This window comes from Trachemys scripta, chromosome 7, assembly GCF_013100865.1.
Source record: "Trachemys scripta elegans isolate TJP31775 chromosome 7, CAS_Tse_1.0, whole genome shotgun sequence".
Taxonomy (NCBI): domain Eukaryota; kingdom Metazoa; phylum Chordata; order Testudines; family Emydidae; genus Trachemys; species Trachemys scripta.
The window spans coordinates 44,733,662-44,753,535 of NC_048304.1; the positions used below are offsets into that span (position 1 = coordinate 44,733,662).

The 19,874-nt window shown below is 47.2% G+C and overlaps 1 protein-coding gene across 1 annotated transcript; it reads right to left on the minus strand.

Annotated features, from left to right (window-relative positions):
- Positions 1 to 10,699: 10,699 nt before the first annotated feature.
- On the minus strand, positions 10,700 to 19,647 carry DUSP7 (dual specificity phosphatase 7). Its single transcript, XM_034776771.1, has 3 exons — positions 18,781 to 19,647; positions 15,086 to 15,514; positions 10,700 to 12,537 (listed from the first exon to the last, which is right to left on the minus strand). Exons 1-3 carry the CDS (start codon positions 19,193 to 19,195, stop codon positions 12,230 to 12,232), a joined length of 1,152 nt encoding a protein of 383 aa, XP_034632662.1. The 5' UTR covers positions 19,196 to 19,647; the 3' UTR covers positions 10,700 to 12,229.
- Positions 19,648 to 19,874: the final 227 nt, after the last annotated feature.

Sequence of the window (19,874 nt, forward strand, 5' to 3'; positions counted from 1 at the left end):
TCAGGTGACCAACCGTCATCCCCACCCCGTAAATTCCTTTGGAATTTTGAAAGTCCCCTTCTTGTTTGCTCAGTGATGCGTGCAGTGGTCTCAGCGCATCTTTCCAGGTGTCCATGACTGTTCCACGCACCAGGCGATCTCCCGCTTGGAGCAATGCCGAACTTCTGGACCTCATCACCATTTGGGGAGAGGAGGCTATCCAGTCCCAGTTGCACTCCAGCTGTAGGAATTATGATACCTATGGACAGATTTCACGATGCATGACAGAAAGGGGCCATGACCGGGACACACTGCAGTGCACGGTCAAAGTGAAGGAGCTGCGGAACGCCTACCACAAGGCACAGGATGTAAACCGCCGTCCGCCGCTCTGGTGCTGTGCCCATGAGCTGCCAGTTCTACTGGATGCAATACTCGGCGGTGACTCCACTTCCACTGCGAAGACCACTGTGGATACTTCGGTGGCTCACATGCCAGTCAAAAGTGGACCGAGCCAGGTGGAGGAAATCTTGGATGAGGATGTGGAGGGGGACCCAGAGACAGAGGATGACTTGGAGGTCAAAGATGCATGCAGCCAGAAACTCTTTTCTACCCCAGAGGAGGCTAGCCAGTCACAGCTGTCGGACGTTGGCAAAGCGCAAACAGGAGAGGAAGCCCCTGGTAAGTGGATTTGATTTTGGGAATCGCAGAAGTGAGTTGTTGGGGGCAGGAGGGTTCCAGAAAGCAGGCTTGTCTGCCACTGCCTGCCTAGTCTGAGCAACGGAACAGGCTGTTGATTGACTCCCTCATTTCACGGGAATCTCCCTCAGAGATCTCCAGGAAACTCTCATGGAGATACTCGGCAATCCGCTGCCGCAGGTTCTTCGGCAGAGCTGCTTTGTTTCTTGCCCAATTAACGGTAACTTTCCCACCCCACTGTACCATCAGGGTGGGCGGGGGACACCATTGCTGCACACAGCTAGCCACATAGGGGTCAGGGCAGAAGCTGCAGTTTTGGAGAAGACCCTCCCTTGATTCCCTGCTCACCCTCAGCAGAGAGATATCTTCCATAATGATCACATCCTGTGGAAAGTGTGGGGACAGGAATGATTATCAGTCCCCCCTCCCCCAGTGCTGGCTCTCCCCAAGAGCCACATGCCCAGTGTACAGCAGGGTCCAGGAAGAGTGATTTACCCTACCCCTGCGGCTACTCACCATTTTGGGGGTCTTGTGGCTCATGTGTGCTTGCCTGGGGTCAACCAGTTACTGACAGGTATGTGAGTACTGGCTGTGTTTTAAATCACTGAAGCAGTGTTCTGTGTGTTGCAAACAATACTGCTTCTGTAAAATGTTGCATTTAAACTTTACAGAGATGACCTTGGGAGCCTAGCCTCACTCTTTGTTATCGGTGGCTGAACGGCAACGCAGAATTAGAAAGCGGCCAAGAACTAAGGAGGACTTTGTGCGTGATGTTATGATGCACTCCGCCGCTGAGAAACGGGAATTGAAGGAGTAGTGGGACAGCGAGAAGAGGGACGGAAAGGAGAACACAGCACACCAGAATGAAGCCATGGAACGGCTCTTAAACTTTATGGAGTGCCAAGTAGACACACTCCAGGTGATATTAGCTCTTCAAACCAAGCGGCTTCACACGTGCCCTCCCCTGCAGCCGCTGTCACAAAATTCTTTCCCATGCTCCCCCCAGACATAGCCAAAACACTCTTATTGACCTCCTGGCTCCAGTCTATTCCTCACGTTCCACTTCTCCCCCCTCACAGTCCAGCACTGCGGACTCCCACTACCCACGGCACTCAACACCCATCCCTCTGCAGTTTGGCCCTGCTGAAGTACAGTACCCTCTGCATTGTACTCCAAAGAAGAAAGTTGGATATGATCCCTGGACATACACAAATCTTTAGCTGTCCTGGGACCCTCTCCTCCTCCTGGGACCTTCCCTTCCCCCTATCCCCCTCACTGCTGATGTTTTTTTGTTTGTTTGTTTCACTCTCTCCTCTGGTTGTTGTTTTTTAATAAAAGAATTGTATTGGTTTGAAAGCAATCTTTATTCTATTAATTGAAAGCAAATAGAGCCCTGCAAAGCATCAGACGGTTATGTTAAATCTTCATATTGCATCATCTGCACCAATCACAATCACCTCCTAGCACTCCACTCCTGAGCACAGCAACAAATATTAGTGGCTTTCAGCTTCAAACTGCTGCCTCAAGGCATCCCTGATCCTTATGGCCCTGTGCTGTGCCCCTCTAATAGCCCTGGTCTCTGACTGTTCAAACTCAGCCTCTAGGTGCTGAGCCTCTGCGGTCCTGCCCTGAATGAAGCTTTCACCCTTCCCTTCATAAATATTATGGAGCGTACAGCACGTGGCTATAAGCATAGGAATATTGTCATCGGCCAGGTCCAGCTTCCAATAGAGGCAGCGCTAGCAGGCCTTTAAACAGCCAAAAGCACACTCAACAGTCATTCTGCACTTGCTCAGCCTGTTGTTGAACTGCTCCTTGTTGCTGTCAAGTTGCCCCGTGTATGTCTTCATAAGCCACAGCATTAAGGGGTAGGCAGGGTCTCCCAGGATCACAATGGGCATTTCGACTTCCCCTACAGTGATCTTCTGGTCCAGGAAGAAAGTCCCCACTTGCAGCTTCCTGAACAGGCCAGTGTTCCGAAAGACGCGTGCGTCGTGCACCTTTCCGGACCAGCCTGCCTTAATGTCTGTGAAATGCCCACGGTGATCCACAAGCACCTGGAGAACCATTAAGAAATATTCCTTGCGATTAATGTACTTGGTGGCTAAGTGGTCTGGTGCCAGAATTGGAATGTGCGTGCCATCTATCGCCCCTCCGCAGTTAGGGAAACCCATTTGTGCAAAGCCATCCACAATGTCACTCATGTTGCCCAGAGTCACGGTCTTTCGGACCAGGATGCGATTAATGGCCCTGCATACTTCCGTTCACGCAAGTCCAACAGTCGACTTTCACACTCTGAACTGGTTAGCGACTGATCAGTAGCAGTCTGCAGTAGCCAGCTTCCACAGTGCAAGCACCACGCGCTTCTCCAACAACAGGCAGCTCTCATTCTTGTGTCCTTGCGCTGCAGGGCTGGGGCGAGTTCATCACACAGTCCCATGAATGCGGCTTTCCTCATCTGAAAGTTCTGCATCCACTGCTCATCATTCCAGACATGCCTCACGATGTGATCCCACCACTCAGTGCTTGTTTCCCAAGCCCAAAAGCGGCGTTCCACTGTGGTCAGCACCTCCATGAATGCCACAAGCAATCTCATGCTGTAACTAGTACACGTCATGAGATCAATGTCGCACACCTCTTGCCTTTATAGTTTAAGCAATAATTCCACTGCCACTCATGATGTGTTGGTCAGAGCGAGCAGCATACCGGTCAACAGTTCGGGATCCATTCCTGCAGCCCGAAGAAGCAGTGCACGCAGTACACAAACCGTTGAAAGATGGCGCCAAATGCAGACGGAAGCACAGGGATTACTGGGATGCGAAGCAATGTACCACAAATCATTGGGACAGGACCCAGGATGCCCCGCAACCCCCTCCGTCTTCCCACAACTCTTAGCAGCAGAAGAGGAAGAAATTCTCTGTGGGATAGCTCCCCAGAGTGCAACGCTCTGAATACCACTGCAAGTGCCACAAGTGTGAACACACTATTGCACAGTGTGAACACACAACAGCGGTTTGCCTTCAGCGCTCTCTGAGCGGCGCTGTAACTCTGCCAGTATAGTCATGCCCTTAAAGTTACCAGCAGTGTTCACAAAGGAGCCCATCCTTCAGCCAAGAGCTGAGCCATCCCCAGGTGGCAGGCAGGAAGACTAACTCCAGCAAAGAGGGGAGTGGACTCAGAATCAAGCTTTCAATTCCCTACTGGGTGCCATGGCAACTAATTAGAGCTGGGACTTGAAGCAGCTGCTGGGGAAAGGAAAGGAACTCACTTATACAAGAAATTCCCAGGCTGAATTCTTTTTCATTTCTGCTCAGAATTATTCCTCTCGCCCCACCTCTACCCCCTTTTCAAGGCTAATTTTCAAATGGGGCCTTGTCCTTCCACCACGCTAGCTTGGACTGTGAACCTGCAACCTCTTACAGGCTAACCACTGTCAGGCAAGGGCAGCAACTGGATGAGAGACCGCCGAGAAACACCTGTTATCCTGGTAGCTGTGGACAAAAGTGGTGCTGGTAATTCAGGAGGGGTCCCTGAGTTAGTATCAAGCCTCCAGCATGGCTGTGCAGAGGTGGGCCCCGCTTGTGTCCAGAGCCCTGCATGGGCACAGGGGTGAGGAGCTCGTTGCAGAACACAAGTCTTGGTGTATGCTGGTCCCCCACTTTGAGATCCGCTGGTAAAAAGCAGGAGGGCTCCACTGTATTACCCTTTAGAGGCTCACTGGTGCTGGTGTCGTGATATTGCTGTCACTGGCACCCTGCTATCCCTATCACTGCCACCTCCAGGCAATGCCATCCTCCCTTCTTACAACCATGGTCTGTCCCAACCCCATGAATGCATCCTCCAGCCTCCTGCCCCACACCCCACCTCAGTAGCCCCTCCAAGTATTGCAGTTACTGCCTCATTCCATTCACCCTTCAGGAAATAACCCCAGCCTCCATGTCTTCCCCAAGCAAAGCGCCATGTTCCTCCATCATGGCTCCTCCAGCCACTGCCCCAACCACTCTTAAACGGCCTGACCAGGAAATGCTCTCACGCTTGCTGATAACTCTCTCGACCAATGTCTCCCCTGACCCTGCTGATGTCCCTCCAGGTAATGCCCCATGGCATGGTCTCCTACACCTTCATTGCCTTCCAGCACTCTGATCGCCCCATCCTCTCTTCATCCATGCATTGCTACCCCCATCCAAGCTCTGTCCCAGGGCCCTTCCAGAGAAGGCTCCCATGACCACCAGCAGCTCTGGGAGGGAGTCTGTATAAGAAAATCCCACTATGAATGGGTAAGAGAGTTGCCCTGGATATGAGAGGGAAGAGAAAATCAGAGCAGGCAAGTGGGAAGAGTTAGCAACGCTCTGGCTGGAGAAGCCTTTAGGATACCGGGGAGGAGGGTTTGGATGGAGGAACTTCGGGAAAAGGAGCAAGCGGATATGGACAGCAGGGTAGGGTGGGTCTGATTCAAAGAGAACTCCCTGCTGCTTGGTAGCCATGCTGCATCTGTTTTGTGGCCATTGTTCCATTCAGCCTCTCGTGCTCCCAGCTCAACCCCTCTTTCATCAGCTTGGAATTCATGCCCAAAACACAATTAAAAGGGAAGAATTTAAGCTTGTGATAAAGAAAAAAGCACTTTTCAAGCAGACAAGTGCACGACTCTCTAAGCATGTGCCAGTTGGCTATTAATACAGAAATGTGTTGATTAGCTGAACTATTTATATGCTTTCAAAATTTCCAGACTATGCCCATCCTATTTTTGCTCAAAACTGAGGGGAAAAAACCCCAGCAATCCTGTTACTCTGGAAAGCCAACCCGGCAAATTGGGTTTAACACTTTAAGAGTTTGCTTTGCTTGTGTGTCTCTCTGTGCCACAAAGCAGGAGGCAAATTCTGAGTGTGACGGGGCCTACATTATTACTGCTTGGCACTATTCGGAGGAATGAAGTGCCTGGGAGTGAAATCCTGGCCCCATTGATGTTGATGGCAAAAAGTATTTCACCCCAAATCTCTGGCCTGTGGTGATAACCTAAGAGCTCAGTGCTAAGTGAGAGGCAATCAAACTGCCATTGAAGTATTTTCATTGGCTTTAATGAGAATTGGATCAGGCTCCTGGAGAGAAATAACCTAAGCAGGGGAGAAGAAACAGAGTTCATGGGACCATACCCTCAGCTAGTGCCAATTGGCCTAGCTCCATTGGACATGCTCAGGAGTTTGCTTGCACTAGGGGGTGGGGCCTACCATCCCCTGCTGATGAAACTGAGGCTTCTACCCTAAAGCCATGTTCTCAGTACATCTGCTAGCGGTCTAGGGCAAGGGCCTCTGCACTGCAACTTGCCCACCCCACCCCCAACTAACACAGCTCCTCTAAGGAGCATGGCAGACCCTGGACCAGCCAGAAGGTACATGTCTCCCTCCTGCACGCTCACCCCCCATGTGTTGCTCTTCCTGTTCCAATCCGTCCATTTTAGCAATTTACCCCAGCTCTGAACTAATCTCTAGGACTTTGTTTCCTTCCAGGACTAGGGTTGCCAATTTTGGTTGGATGTATTCTTCGAGGTTTCATCACACATGACAGACTTTAATTAAAGATTAATCTTTAATTTCTGGAGGGCTGGCAACCCTATCTGGGCCACCACCTCATCTATCCCAGGCCAGGCTGGGGCTTTCAGAGGGTGGCAGGTTACCATGGCGATGGCAAGGGTTGCCCAGCAATAACTCAGGTGCTGGAAGAGTGAGCACGGGCACTGTGTACTGTGCGCCAGGGCTGGGAGCCCAGGGAAGTCAGAGCTGAGTGTAGGGCAGCCAGCAGGGCATGAAGGCTAAAGGGAATGGGTGACAGGGGATGGATCACATGATGATTGCCTGTTCTGTTCATTCCCTCTGGGGCACCTGGCATTGGCCACTGTCAGAAGACAAGATACTGGGCTAGATGGACCTTTGGTCTGACTCAGTATGGCCGTTCTTATGTTCACCCCACCTGTAGCTCTAGCCCCAAGTTATCCTAGTGCTAAACTGCCCTTCAGCCCCCAACTTTTATGAGAACCAAAGCAGAGCCATTTGTTTTAAAGGGATTTTTTTAAGTCAATGTCCCAGATTTTCAACATTCATGCCCATTTTTCTTGAATAGGCATTTGACTTAACTTACTGGACTATTACAATCAGTGAGGAGAGTGGGGTGGTTGGACGGGAGATTATGCCCCGTGGAGAGGTAATAAGTAAGATTTGTGGGGAGCCATTAAAAAAAGCCAAATCTTAACCTTCCCTTCTTTTCCACTGTGACATTGGCCGATAGGGGGCACTGTCAGCATAAATTCAGAGTTTCCTACATTTCCTTGGCTGGAAACTGACAGAGGCAGGTATATGAAAAGCAACCTGCTAGTACAGAGATGTCCCAAGAGGGCCAGTCTGATGGGCTCCTAGTATTTAAAGATGGGGATGGATGACATGCATCTTGCAGGTGAAATTTCCCCTTTCAATACCCAAGTGCTTGCAGCATCACAGCTGAGAATATTTGAAGGGGCATCTCCCCCCAAAGTGTGTGTGTGGGGGGGGAGAACCTAGCTTTGTTTGCAGAGCAACCCACCCTGTGTAAGAACAAGCTACGAATTGCTTGAGGCTAATTGGTTATCCAGAAGCCCTCCGTGCTGTGTGTAGAACAGCGTCTCCTGGCTGCACTGAACTCCACCCACCAGAATTTCACCAGATAATGGCGTTTCTCTCACCCAGCCCTAGCTCCTCTACTTAGCTACTGAGGAGGTCTGGGGGCTCATCCAATACTGGGCACATGTACTTCTGGGGGCAGGAGAAATAGACTCCATCTAATCAGCCTTTTCTAGTTCTGTTCTGATTCTGTGCTGACTACTACACTTCTCTGTGGCTCCTAGGGCTTTGCTGTGTTTACTGGCTGCTTTCAGTTCTTTTCTCCTCAGGAGAATTATCTTTAAGACTTCAGGAGTCATATGTCTCTGTGCAAATCCCCTGTAACAAGGAGCAGAATGCCAGAGCTCCTTAACACACACAGATGCTTAAGCACATGGCTGGGCTTCCATTTCAGGGCCAGAGAAACTTGGACAAACTTCCTTTAGAGAGGGCTGGGAGATACCACTCTCAGGAGGAAGGGATGGTTAGCAGGGGCAAACTCTTTCACCACCTTAGGCAAAAGGACCTTCTAATGCAATGTATTGCTGGTAACATTTGCAACCACCTGAAGCTATGCTAGGGTGTGGGGTAGCGTGAGATCAAGCCGTTCAGAACCAAGACAGCTTGTTTCACACAGGCATTGAGTGAATACAAATTCTTGCAGTTAAAGAGATTAAAAATAGCATCTGCACTGTTCCAGACAGCCACAATCAAGCTACTGTGAAAGCCAGCTCACATGGCTGATGCTAAATGCTATTATTAACCTGAATTCTATCCAACAGTATTGTCGGAAAGAGAAAAATCAGATTGAAGAGAATATAACCGTGTTACTACCTGCTGAGCTGTTCTGCACCCTTCCGGCCCACATTTATGCTTATAGCTGGTTTCCAATCTTCCACACAAACTGCTATACCATGTAATTAAGGGAGGAAAAATGTAAAGGTCCATCTTTCCCCATGTACAAGATAGATTTTCGTTTGTTGAACCACAAACAAGCCTCTAAATCAATATATGGATTTCCATCATGCAGTAAGCTTGCCGTGATGGGGACACGTTAGAGGAGGTAAGCAACACATTAAGGTTCACTTTTCTTCTGCTTCAGACTTTTTACTATATTAGCCCTCCCACCACCACTATATCTGAGGTGCTTTGCGGAATAAAAAGCAACGGTCTTTTGTTCCCCAACACCAGGTACAAGAAGAAAAAAAAAAATCATCTCATTTGAGGACTCTGGTCCACAGAAAGGATTAAAAACCAGTAAGTTTGTTATTCATCCATTGGATTGAAACAAAGAATATTGAAAAAATTGAAAATAGCTTTTTTTTTTTGCATTTCTCTCAGCTGGGACAAAGGAACTGAACTGCTGAGTTTCACTTCCCAATTCACATTGGTGCAGCTTGGATTCACAGTTCTGTGGGGGAATGTTCAACTTTTCAACTAAATAAAAACCACATGAACACTTTGTAGATGTTAAACCCATTTGAACAACAAAATAATCTAGTTTGGCGTAAATGAATGAGTGGTGACCTTCAAGTTCTCAAAAGTTTCCAAATTTAACCATTCCCAGGCTTCGTGATTACTTGTCAGGTATTTTGCTTACCCTTTGCCATTCCATTTAAGTAGGCACAAGATTCTTGGTGCCTCTTATAGGACTGGAGTTTGGTATTTAAAAATAAAGAGACCTAAAAGACAATTTTTCCAAAACCCCGGGGAGAGGTTGATTCCTTTACCTCCACCCAAAGCTACTTTCTAGCCAAACTTTTTGAATGGGTTCAAGATGGGTACCTGCCTGTAATGAAATCCAGGTCTCTCTGCTAATAAAGAGACAAAGACCAGGTGTTAAGGCATTCAATGGAGAGGTGGCTAGAATGGGAAATAAAATAGGCTCCTTGCTATGCATTTTGTCTTCATTTGGACTAAGATCAAACAGATACTGTGATGTCTTTCTGTTCCTCTTGGTATACAGATGCTATCAGGCCATTGAGTCAGAGTAAAGACCCATCTATCACTTCCTTTTTGAAATACAACTACCCCTGCATTAGGCATAGCCCAAGTCACAAATCTGAATCATGCACCAAAGTTTAGACTCTTGAAACGGTTCCATGTCATAGTACTTGTAACAGGTGGTTATGTACCAAAGCTAGGGCTCTGCCCTCACAGCTGGGCTGTAACTAAGACATACATGTGGTGATTTCGAGCTCCCCTCTCCCCTAACTCTTGATTTCACATAACAGTCAACATGCCAAATGAAGTAGCAAAGGGACTATGGCCCTGATCCTGAAAAATGCGGAGCATCTACAATTCCAACTGACTTGTTTCTCAGCATCAAGCCCTAAGTTACTTTACTTTCCACTGAAATGAAAGCAGCCCCTTTACATCCACTATAGAGGTTATTGGCAAGGGTCAGGTGTCTCTCCAAGCCACATGTGCCTTACGAACAGAGGGCTTTTTTGGGTGGCGGTTGCAAGGGGGTCAAAACCAGTACCCATCTCGTGCTGTTCTTCCCACCACCACCCCCATTACTGCAAGATCTCAAAAATTACACTGTGCACGAAACCAAACACCACACTTGAACACAACCGAGAAAGTGCTGTTCACAGTCACAGGAGGACATAAAACGGGATAAGAGAACAGCCCAGCCTTATATAGACAGATTTCGCTGACTAGCCAAACACTGGACACAGAAACATGGTTTTTAAAGAAAAAATAATATTTATTTGCAATATAAACAAAAGTCCCAATATTGGTTCAGTATATATATAGGGTCATTAATTTACCTTCATAACTCAGAAAGCAAAAACCATCCCTCGCTAACAAGCTCTCTCATTTGTATTAATCAGAGGATGTATCTTTTTCCTTTAAAGAAGACAGATCACTTACAGCACAGGAAGCCTTTATAAGCCAGCTTAGCTGTAATGCAATACAGATGCACTGTCTAAAAATCCCTGACAAAAAAAAAAAAAAAAAAAAAAAAAAAAAAAAAAAAAAAACCCCCATGGTCCCAGCCAATTTAACCTGGGGCGAAAATTCCTTCCCAACCCCACCCCTTTCCTTTTTACACATCTAGATGTGTATAAAGAACAGGCAGGGACNAAAAAAAAAAAAAAAAAAAAAAAAAAAAAAAAAAAAAAAAAAGTTCCTCCATGAGGTAAAATGCAATTAGGATATTTTCAATTTGCTCGCTCACTCTCAGCCATACTTATGTCCATTCTCCCTTCCCTGATGACCCACAATCCCAACATTGTTACAAAACAAAACAAACAGAAGACAACCAAACAAAAAAACAAAAACACTCCAACATTCTGGTAACATCTTTAACAAAAAAAAAAAAAAAAAAAAAAAGTCATGATGTGACAGCGTCGAATATTCCTCCATATGGAGGGGTTTTTTTTCCTTCTTTTTTTTTTTTTGGAAAAAGAAAATACAAAAACCTGGATATTAGAAAAAAATTCCGTGGCTTTCTCTTTTTTGTTTTGTGTTAGTTACATGAGAGTTCCAGTGGATAAGGAGGTGGGGAGAAAGGAAGGACTACATTGCAGCCAATAAAAGAAACCTCCAGATCCATTCTGCCCTCCTCCCAGACGTTAGTACCACTTCTTCAGCATACGAGACCTTTGCCAAATGTTAGCCAGAAACATTAACAAGTCGTCTTGTTCTAGAAGGCACGGCAACAAGTTACTCAAAAAAGGAAACCCATCAGAACTCCGTTGAATGCTCTGAGAGTCTCGGAATTTGCCAGTTTTTACAACGTTCTGGTCATTATTTCATACATTTCCACTCCTCTTCCATGGTTTGCGCATGACTCCACAGCAGTGTCATGCTGCAAAAACTTTGCTCTGCTCTAGTCTTTTGGAGTACCAGTAGCACTCGATTCCCACCCCTGCACACATAAAAGAATTAAGTGTGCCAGATAAGTGCCAACATCACAAGTACTTTCTTTACTTCAGAAGCTGGAAGGATTTCAGGCCAGCTGGGTGACACCAATCATCGTTCGACCGACAGCAGAGAACGAGTGCTAGCCTCATATGCTTCTACCAACTCTGGAGGACACACCAGGTTTACCTCTGGCAACAGCAGACAGCGTTTTTTGGTGGTGGGGGAGCGGGGGTGGTATTTAAAAAAAAAAAGCTTGCAGCTTAGTCACCTTGGTTGATTCAGTGCAGAATTTGTGATTGTGAGTGTGGAAGTGGCAGAGAGGTTAAGACCAATTGGCCTTCACAAATAACAAAGCTTCCTACCAGATGCTAGCAACAACAGCAGCATGTGTCTCTCTCGGGGTGTACCCAGTAATATGCCAGGACATCTCAAGGCTTCACAAAGTGTGCAAAATGCATTTGGTCAATATAAACATTTGATTAAAAAAAAAAAAAAAGATCAAACAAGAACAGAGTAAAATACTGGTTTTGCAACCTCGTCTGTACAGCCAGGAACTTACATATTTAAAACGAGTTGGAGCCCAAGACTCAGAGAGTAAGATTACCTTTTTTTAAAAAAAAAAAGTAAACATGGGTTTTAAAATAGTCTTGGGCCAACATCTTTTGTTCAAGGTCGCCAAGTGCGTAAGTCTCCTCTACTTTCCACAACAACCTACCACGTAGGTAACTTTGTGTATGTTTGTGTGAGTGTGTGCGGTTCACCAGTCTCAACACACCCAGGAAAGCAGTTATTGCCGGTAACAGCTGCGCTCAGAACGCCACGAGATCCCCCATATTAAATAACCCCTGTAAAGAGACTACTCTTTGATCCACTTTGATTAGCATCAGGATACTAATAAATGGCCTTAGCCTTTTTAAAGCAGCGATCAGACACCTCTACTTGGAGAAACTAGTTCTTTCAAGGCTGCCTGGCAAGATACATACTTTTTTAATATTTGAAATGCTCAAGAGAAGCTATTCAAGGCTCGAGTTCCCAACCAAACAACATCCCCTTCATGTGGACTCCAAGGTGTTCAGCTGGAACAGGTTGTGATTGGTGGGTGTGGTGAAGTACAGTTGCTCGCTAGGGGAGCGGTTGTCACATGGGCTGTTGAGCCCCAGAGTCCTCTCAAAGTCCAGGAGCTGGCCCATGAAATTAAAGTTCGGGGAGATATTTGACTTTTTCCTTTTCACAAAGTCATAGGCGTCATTCAGGGACAAGTTCATTTTTTGCATCAAGTAGGCAACGGTTACCGTTACAGACCTGCTGATGCCGGCTAGGCAGTGAACCAGGATACCACATTTCTTGGTACGGGCCTCATCTGAAACAAAGAGGGGGAAAAAGAAGGATACATTTAGACTTCTGTAGCAAAAATGCACTGTCCTGGAGCAGGGCTAGATGGCAGCTTCAGCCTTTTAAAACCAGGTCATTGCCAGCAATGGATCCACTGCTCCAACAGTTCAGAGTGATACTACGTAATTTAACTCTGCATATTTGCCTCCTCAAAAATCAGGCACCCTGACAATATACTCCAGTGATGCAATCAGTCATACTTAGCACTTCAGCTTCCCCATGCTTAACAAAGATTAATTAATTAAAGCTTACAACACCTCTGTGAGGTTAGTAGTATTGCTTTCTAGTTCATAAAGGGAGAAACCAGTGTGGTTAAGTCACTTGCCCAAGACCAGAGAGAGGCAGTGTCAGAGTTGAAATTCCAACTCCAGAGTTCCTGGCACCCAGACCTGCATCACACCCCTCTCACAATTCATATCAATCAATCAGTGCTAAGATGGGGTTGTGAAGTCTAACTAGTCATGTGACCAGGCAGGACATCAAAAATCAGCAAAACTGAGTTGTTTTGTTTTTTGTTTTTTTTTTTTAAAGATATTTATTTTCTGAGTACTATACAGTGGAAACTGATTCAAGTGAACTCTAAAATAGAGGAACTTAATTATCGTGATGTTGTTCTTTAGGTGTGGCGATTGGGGAAACAGACTTCCCTATAGCAAGATTTGTGCTAGAGTGAATCTATCAAGATACACGGTGGCAGAGGGAAAAGGGAAGATAATTTGTAGTAAAACTGCAATTTCTCTTAGCAACTGCTGCCACTGCTTGAAGAACACAGATGTATTGTCTCTTTCTCAGAGCCTGAACAGCAGGAACTGACATCATAGTGTTGAGAGAGAGGAATGCCGCTGAGAACACTGCATACGTAAATATATACTGCAAAGTTTACTTCTGGGCAGAACAATGTTTCAAACCAGTCATTTGCCACAGAGCTTGGCTTTGAAGAATAAGGTACTATGAGAAAGGAAACCTCCAGTCTCACTCTACTCAAAGCCAGAGTTTAAAAAAAAAAGTACTCCAACACTACAGACTGAGGGATGGGCAGAGATGGGGAAACAAAAATTAAAAACAAGCCTCAGGTTTGACTTCCTAGTCCCCATTACTGTGTGAGGAACTCCAAGACAAAAGGACACTAACTCTTCAGATTGCATTGCTGCTCCTGCAATTTCAGAATTTCGCTGAAGTGTGTGTGTCTTTCATCTGAGCAAAGCCCCATTTCTAAGTTTGGGTTTTATAGTAAGCGAGTGAGGTAATCCTCCATTTCCTGACATTAAAGACAAAGCACAAGTTTGGTGTTCACAGAAACATGGATTGTCTGTAGCAGACAGAACCCATATGCCACAGCTCATCAGGAACCCAATGCATCCACCAGGAAGGTGAAACAGCATCCCCACACCTTGCTAAACCCTTGGACTTTTGAGCAGAACTGTGCTATTAGAGAGTGGGCGAAAAAAAAATAGCAATGACATCTTGTTCCTCCAACATAGCTGCAAAGCAGCCATGGTCCTAACACTGTATTGTTCCATTTAAGGCCTCACAGTCAACATAGAAGCACCTAGGCCCCTTACAAAGCCTAAGGTATGAAGGCAAGGGGCTCATTTCATTTCCTAGAGATATCAAAGCTTTTTAATGGTTAAAGTGAGGACAGCTGCTTGTGCCATTCAATCCTAATAAAAGTCTAGTGTTAGTAGGCCAATGACTACCATCACTAAATAGCTGACATGCACACTGGAAGCACACATTTTATTCAGCCTGACAGTCATCTACCACAGAACAAAAAGCATTTCTGGATGTTAAAGCTATCCTGGGAAGGGATCTGTCCTGCAAGAACCTTTAATAAAAGTGTCTTAGGGCTTGTTTACACAGGGAAATTTACCAGTATAACTATATCAGTATGATTGTATTGCTATTATTGTGTGTTATAACTCCATGTTATACTGGAATACCAGTATAAGTATAACAGGATAATTACACCCGTATATTTCCCCCATGTAAACAAGTCCTCTGATTTTACCTCGGTAAGGATTAACGCTCTCCCTACAGGTATGGAGAAAAGGCAACTGCAGACATCAGACAAACCACAGCATTTCTGGTCAGTCCTCATTTCACAAAATAAGAAGGTACCGTGCTCCTGATTCTCCACTGCCTCGTATAGTCATTTTATACAGATGTGAATACCTATGTAAGGTGGGAGGCAGTGGAGAATCAGGCCCCATAGCCGAGATCGTTAAAAGTAATCAATTGTGGGGAACCCAACTTCAGATGCCTTAAAGGAAACTGGTTTGGTCAGCACCAGTACTGAAGATAAGGCACTTTCAAAAAGTACCTCAGATTGGACACTGAAAAGCAATTGATTTTGGGTGCCTCGATCTTGGCACGTGACTAACATCTGATCTGAGAAGTGTACAACTTTTATGTCCACGTACAGACAAGTGGCGACTGCTACAGCACGTAGCTTGCTGCATTCTCAAGTTGTGATTGCTAAAGGAATGTTCTGCCAACAGCGGAATTCCAACACCTACCAATGAAAGCAATGGCCTCGGGAAAGAACTGAGAGAGATTCTGGCTCCAGTGATCCGAGATGGGAATCTGTTTGTATTTAAACTCTCCGTTGTGCTCGAACATGTTTGGCAGGTTGGGAGTCACATTCAGGATGTACTTGATGCCGTATTTGCCCAAGACATCCAAGTTGGTAGAATCTTTGGCACAACCCAGATACAGGTAGGGTAGGATCTGGACAGGGAAAGCAGGCTGGTTGTTAGGGATTGGGCTCCCATCCGACTCTGTGGCGCTGCTTGGCTCCCTGTCAGACTCGCCGTCAGAGCAATCGGAGCTGATCCTTAGTCCTCCAAGGCCAAGGACAGATGCAGGAGGAGAGTTGCTGGGTGAGGAGCTGTCAAGGTTGGTCTCGCAATGCTCAGAGTATTCGGTCTGAAATTTGTTAAAGCCACCTGGGGAAAAAAAGGCATGTTACTATTTAAAATGAGAGATTCTTGCATCAGTGAGTGGGTTAAACTAGGTAAAACACAACTTACTTTGGTCTTTGTTTCTCCCTAGTAAAAAGGCAGTGTAAATTCAGATCCCTGAAATGCAGATTATGGGCCCGATTGTGCTAACCTTACTCCTGTAGAGTAGCACTTTACTCAGCAAACAGTCCCACTGAAATAAATGGAACTACTGGTGTAGTAGGGTACATGAGTATGGGTAGCAGAATTACTAAGTAGGGGCTCAATCCACTTCCCATTTAAAAATCAATGGCAAGAGACTCATTGAACCTGAGCTGGCTTTCACCAGAGTCAAAGCTGGTAAATTTTAGTTTCCTAATAATTTAATACCTTTAAGTTCGTGGAGATGTAAATCTAAGTCTTTTTCCATTTGAGATGGCTCAGTCAAGAGCTACTGTGCTATTTAGCATGTAAGTAAGCCACAAAAAACAGTCAAACAATTCAAACCCCAGCTACAAAAAATTTCACTTTAAAAACAGTTAAAATGACATGGGTTTTGCAGGGTACATTGATTCCAATCTCTAAGCTGTACGGGACAGACACACTTTGCATTGGATCATTTCTTACTGAATTTTTTAAAATAAGAGAATCGTTTTATATAAAAATACAAACAAGAGACCGAGAGGATCCAAAATGCCAATTTCTCAGCAGCATTTCCTCTTCAGTGCCTCGGCTCAGCAGTCTGAGGAAGGGACGGAAAGTCGGGGGTGGGGGGGGGAAGGGGAGGGAAATCTACCTTCTTTTTAAGATATATTAAACAGGAATTTAGCCATCATTCTCCAAAGCTGACAACGGGTGTCATTAGAAAGCCTCCTGGAAACTTTGTTAGTGCGTTTGGTGGTTGTGAGTGGGTCATTGAGTAGAACAGACAGCTCCTGCCACATCCATTCATGAAAACAGGGCTCTTTCTTCCCCTCTTCCTCCTCCCTTCCCGAATAGAGAAAGACAACATGGAGAAGCCATCTTGGAATTTTAATTGAAAACATTTCCCACTAAGGCCCTAGGAAAAAAAGGAGAGCAAGAGAAATCTAACTCCTCCCCTCCCCATTAAAGATGGCTTAAAAGTAACTTCAAAGCTGTCCTTCCTACTTATGGGAGAGAGGAGTTAAAAAAGCAAGTGACAGAGCTAATCAGATAACACTAAAGAGAGATGGGGGTAGGGGAAGGGATTTCATCAGGAAGGGGAAGAGAACAGATCCACAATCAGATCAAGAGCCATGCCTGGAACATATCGGCAGGCAGGCAGGTTCCTTTATTTCACTTAGGAGTGGACCTAAATGCTAGAAAGAAGGAAATGCTCTATCCACAGATAATCCATTCCCCACCCCTCCCATGCACTCCAAAGAGCCTGATCATCTCCTTCCTCCCTCCCCCACATATCACTTGGCTCCTCTACGGGGGGAGGGGGGAAGTGTGTTTTAAATGGTTGAAAGTGGCAATTTTGCTTTTGCTTCACCTACCATTTCTGCCTCAACCCTGCCGCCCAGCGACCGCAATGGGATGTGCTTTGGGAAGAGAGGGTGTCTAACCAGGCCAGTGTTTTGGGGGGGGGGTACCTTTTGAGACATTTAGAGGAGGAAAGATAATAATTAACTAAGTGGGATATAAATCAAGATCTTAAGTATGAAGCTACAAGGAGCTGAGTTTTCATTCAGAGACTAAAAGCAAGGCACCCTCCCACCCCTACAGCATGAATCCAGGGGTGCAAACCTAGTGCTCTGAGATATCCCTAGGTGTACATCAATGGAGTGTGTGTCTCAGAGGCAAAGGGGGAAGGTATCAGTACAAGAAACATCCCCTCTTCCACAGAGGTTATTGGATCTAGGAATTTCAAGATGGAGAGGAGTATTAGGGGGTAGCCGTGTTAGTCTGTATCTACAAAAACAACAAGGAGTCTGGTGGCACCTTAAAGACTAACAGATTTATTTGGGCATAAGCTTTCGTGAGTAAAAACCTCACTTCTTCGGATGCAAGATGGAGAGGGCGAGCCAAGAACTGTTTTGATTGAAAATGAAGCTCTGACCACTCTAACTTTGTTTTGTGGTGTGTTTTTTTTTTTTTTTTTTTTTTTTTTAAAACACAAAATTAAGCTTTAGTCTATGGGGAAGAAAGTCAGATCTTCTCCTGGGTAAATGTCAAGAGAGGGGCCCTGCCACTCCAGAATACCGGAGGCAGGCCTTTAAATATACTCTGAGGGCAAACTGTGTGTCCTCAAATGGTTTCAGAGGCACACATGAGAGCGGGGTTATTGTTTTCATGCCAAGAGTATCACACCTCCACCCTTCTTCTCTGCTGGATAATAAAGTTCTGCTTTAGTGTGGTGAGTTTGGGGGGCTGCTCTAATTACTGCAGGTCAGTTCAGGACATAGGAGACTGCGCATGATCTGTGCCAATCTGAACTTTCCTTTGAGAGAGAAAAGAAGAAGAAAGATGCATCTATCTCCCTCCAGTAGGAATCAGATGTGGACTAAAGAAAGGGATGAGGGGCAAATCTTTAAGGGTGGGGAAGGGAAAGGAATCTGCTAGGTTTTTACTTTCACCCTGTCCTGCTCTCTGGAGGGAGAGAGGGGAATCCCTCTGTTCTCTTATAGCCTCCGGACTGGAAGAAGGGGAGGGGTAAATTTGCTTCCCAGATGAGTTGCAAAGAAGGTGGTGGTGGTTCCCCGCTTCCAAGACACAATTGCAAAACTCGGGGCGATCTGGCCAACCTCTCCACTCCCCCAGCACACGGAACCATTTTGTGAAAAGATTAACAAGGGAGAAAATAATCCAGGCAAAATAAAAAGTGTATGTGTCTTTCGCTCCGAGTCTGAAATCACATCCTACCTCGGCTTCCCCCCTCCACACACAGGAGATTAAAAAAAGATAATCCTCGGGACGGGGGGGCTCTTCTCCCCCTAAAGGTCTAGATTTCTCCTCAGAGAAAAGTCAGAGCCAATCGAGGGCATATGGGAGAGGGGAGACAAGACGGAAAAAGAAAACCCTAAAACAGGAAATCTGTCCTGGGGGGTACGAACTGCAAAGCATTTGGGGGGCTGGACAGAGTTTGGGGGGCCGCAAAGGAAACACATCTGTGATCACATGTGGAGGGGGAGCTCTGAGGTCCGAGGAGGGAGGCAGATCGGGGGCTGGCGAGCTTAGGGAGGGCGATCTGCGAGCCCCTTTTCGAGAAGGGAGGGGGGCTGGGATAGGGACCGATCCGCCCTTTTTACCTTTCAGGTAATACGCTTTGCACCCATCGTCCCGCAGCTTCTGTAGCAGCAGCCCCAGGACGGAGCTGGGGGCGCCGTTGTCCTGCTGCCACTCGGCCGTGGCCTCGTCATAGAGCAGCACGGTGTCCGCCTTGCAGCGCTTGGCGAAGCGCTCCTTGTCCTCGTGGTTGGGGATGATGGAGCGGATGGGCAGGTTGCCCTTCTTGAGGCGGCGCAGCATGAGGCCCGGGATGGCCAGGTTGATGGCCGTCTCGATGTGCGAGGACTCGAAGAGCTCGTGGGGACGGCAGTCGAGCAGCAGCAGCGAGTTCCCCCCGCCGGACTCCAGCTCCTCCTGCAGCCACTCCACGCTCTTCCACGGCACCGCTGCCGCCATGGGAGCCCGGGGGGAGCTGCCCCACAGGTGATTTTTCATGAGGCTCGGAGGACTGGGGGCGCCCCCCAGGTCCGAGGAATGGAGCACACGGGCCGCCGCTGCCGTAAGGGAAAGGCCCCCTTCCCTCCCCCGGTCCACTCCCAGTGCACCACCGAGCCGCAGGCAGCGGGCGCCAGAGGGGCAGGCAGGGGAGGCGAGAGCGATCCCAGGGCTGCCAGACCCGCTCTCCTCCCTCCGGGGGAGCCCGCTCAAGCTGAGATGCCGCCTTCCACTTGCAGAAGCGGCGGGAGGGATCGCCTGGCTCCTGCCCGGGGAGGTGGACGCTTGCTGCGGATTGCTGGGCTGCCCTCTCCCTCTGGCAGCGTGGCCGCTATCGCTCCAGCCTGAAAGACGCTACCGCCGCGGTCGATTCGCTTCCTATCCTCGCGGGCTGGCTCCGCTGCCTGACAGCCTCAATTAAAAAGGGGCTTCGCCATCGGAGCGGCGTGTCATGCTCCGGGAGGCGGGACCGGGGAGGGAGCGAGCAGCCAAGAGGCCAGCCTTAAAGGGGACGCGGGGCTCTCCCTCACTTCCAGGCGCACATCTACCCAGCTGCCAATGCCTGGGAAATTGATTGCAAGTGCAGCCTGCCCCCAACCTGAAGGGTCGGATCCTCCCGCATTCTGGAAAACACCCTCCCCCCCCCACCACCATGGCAACCACATGGTTTTTTTTTTTT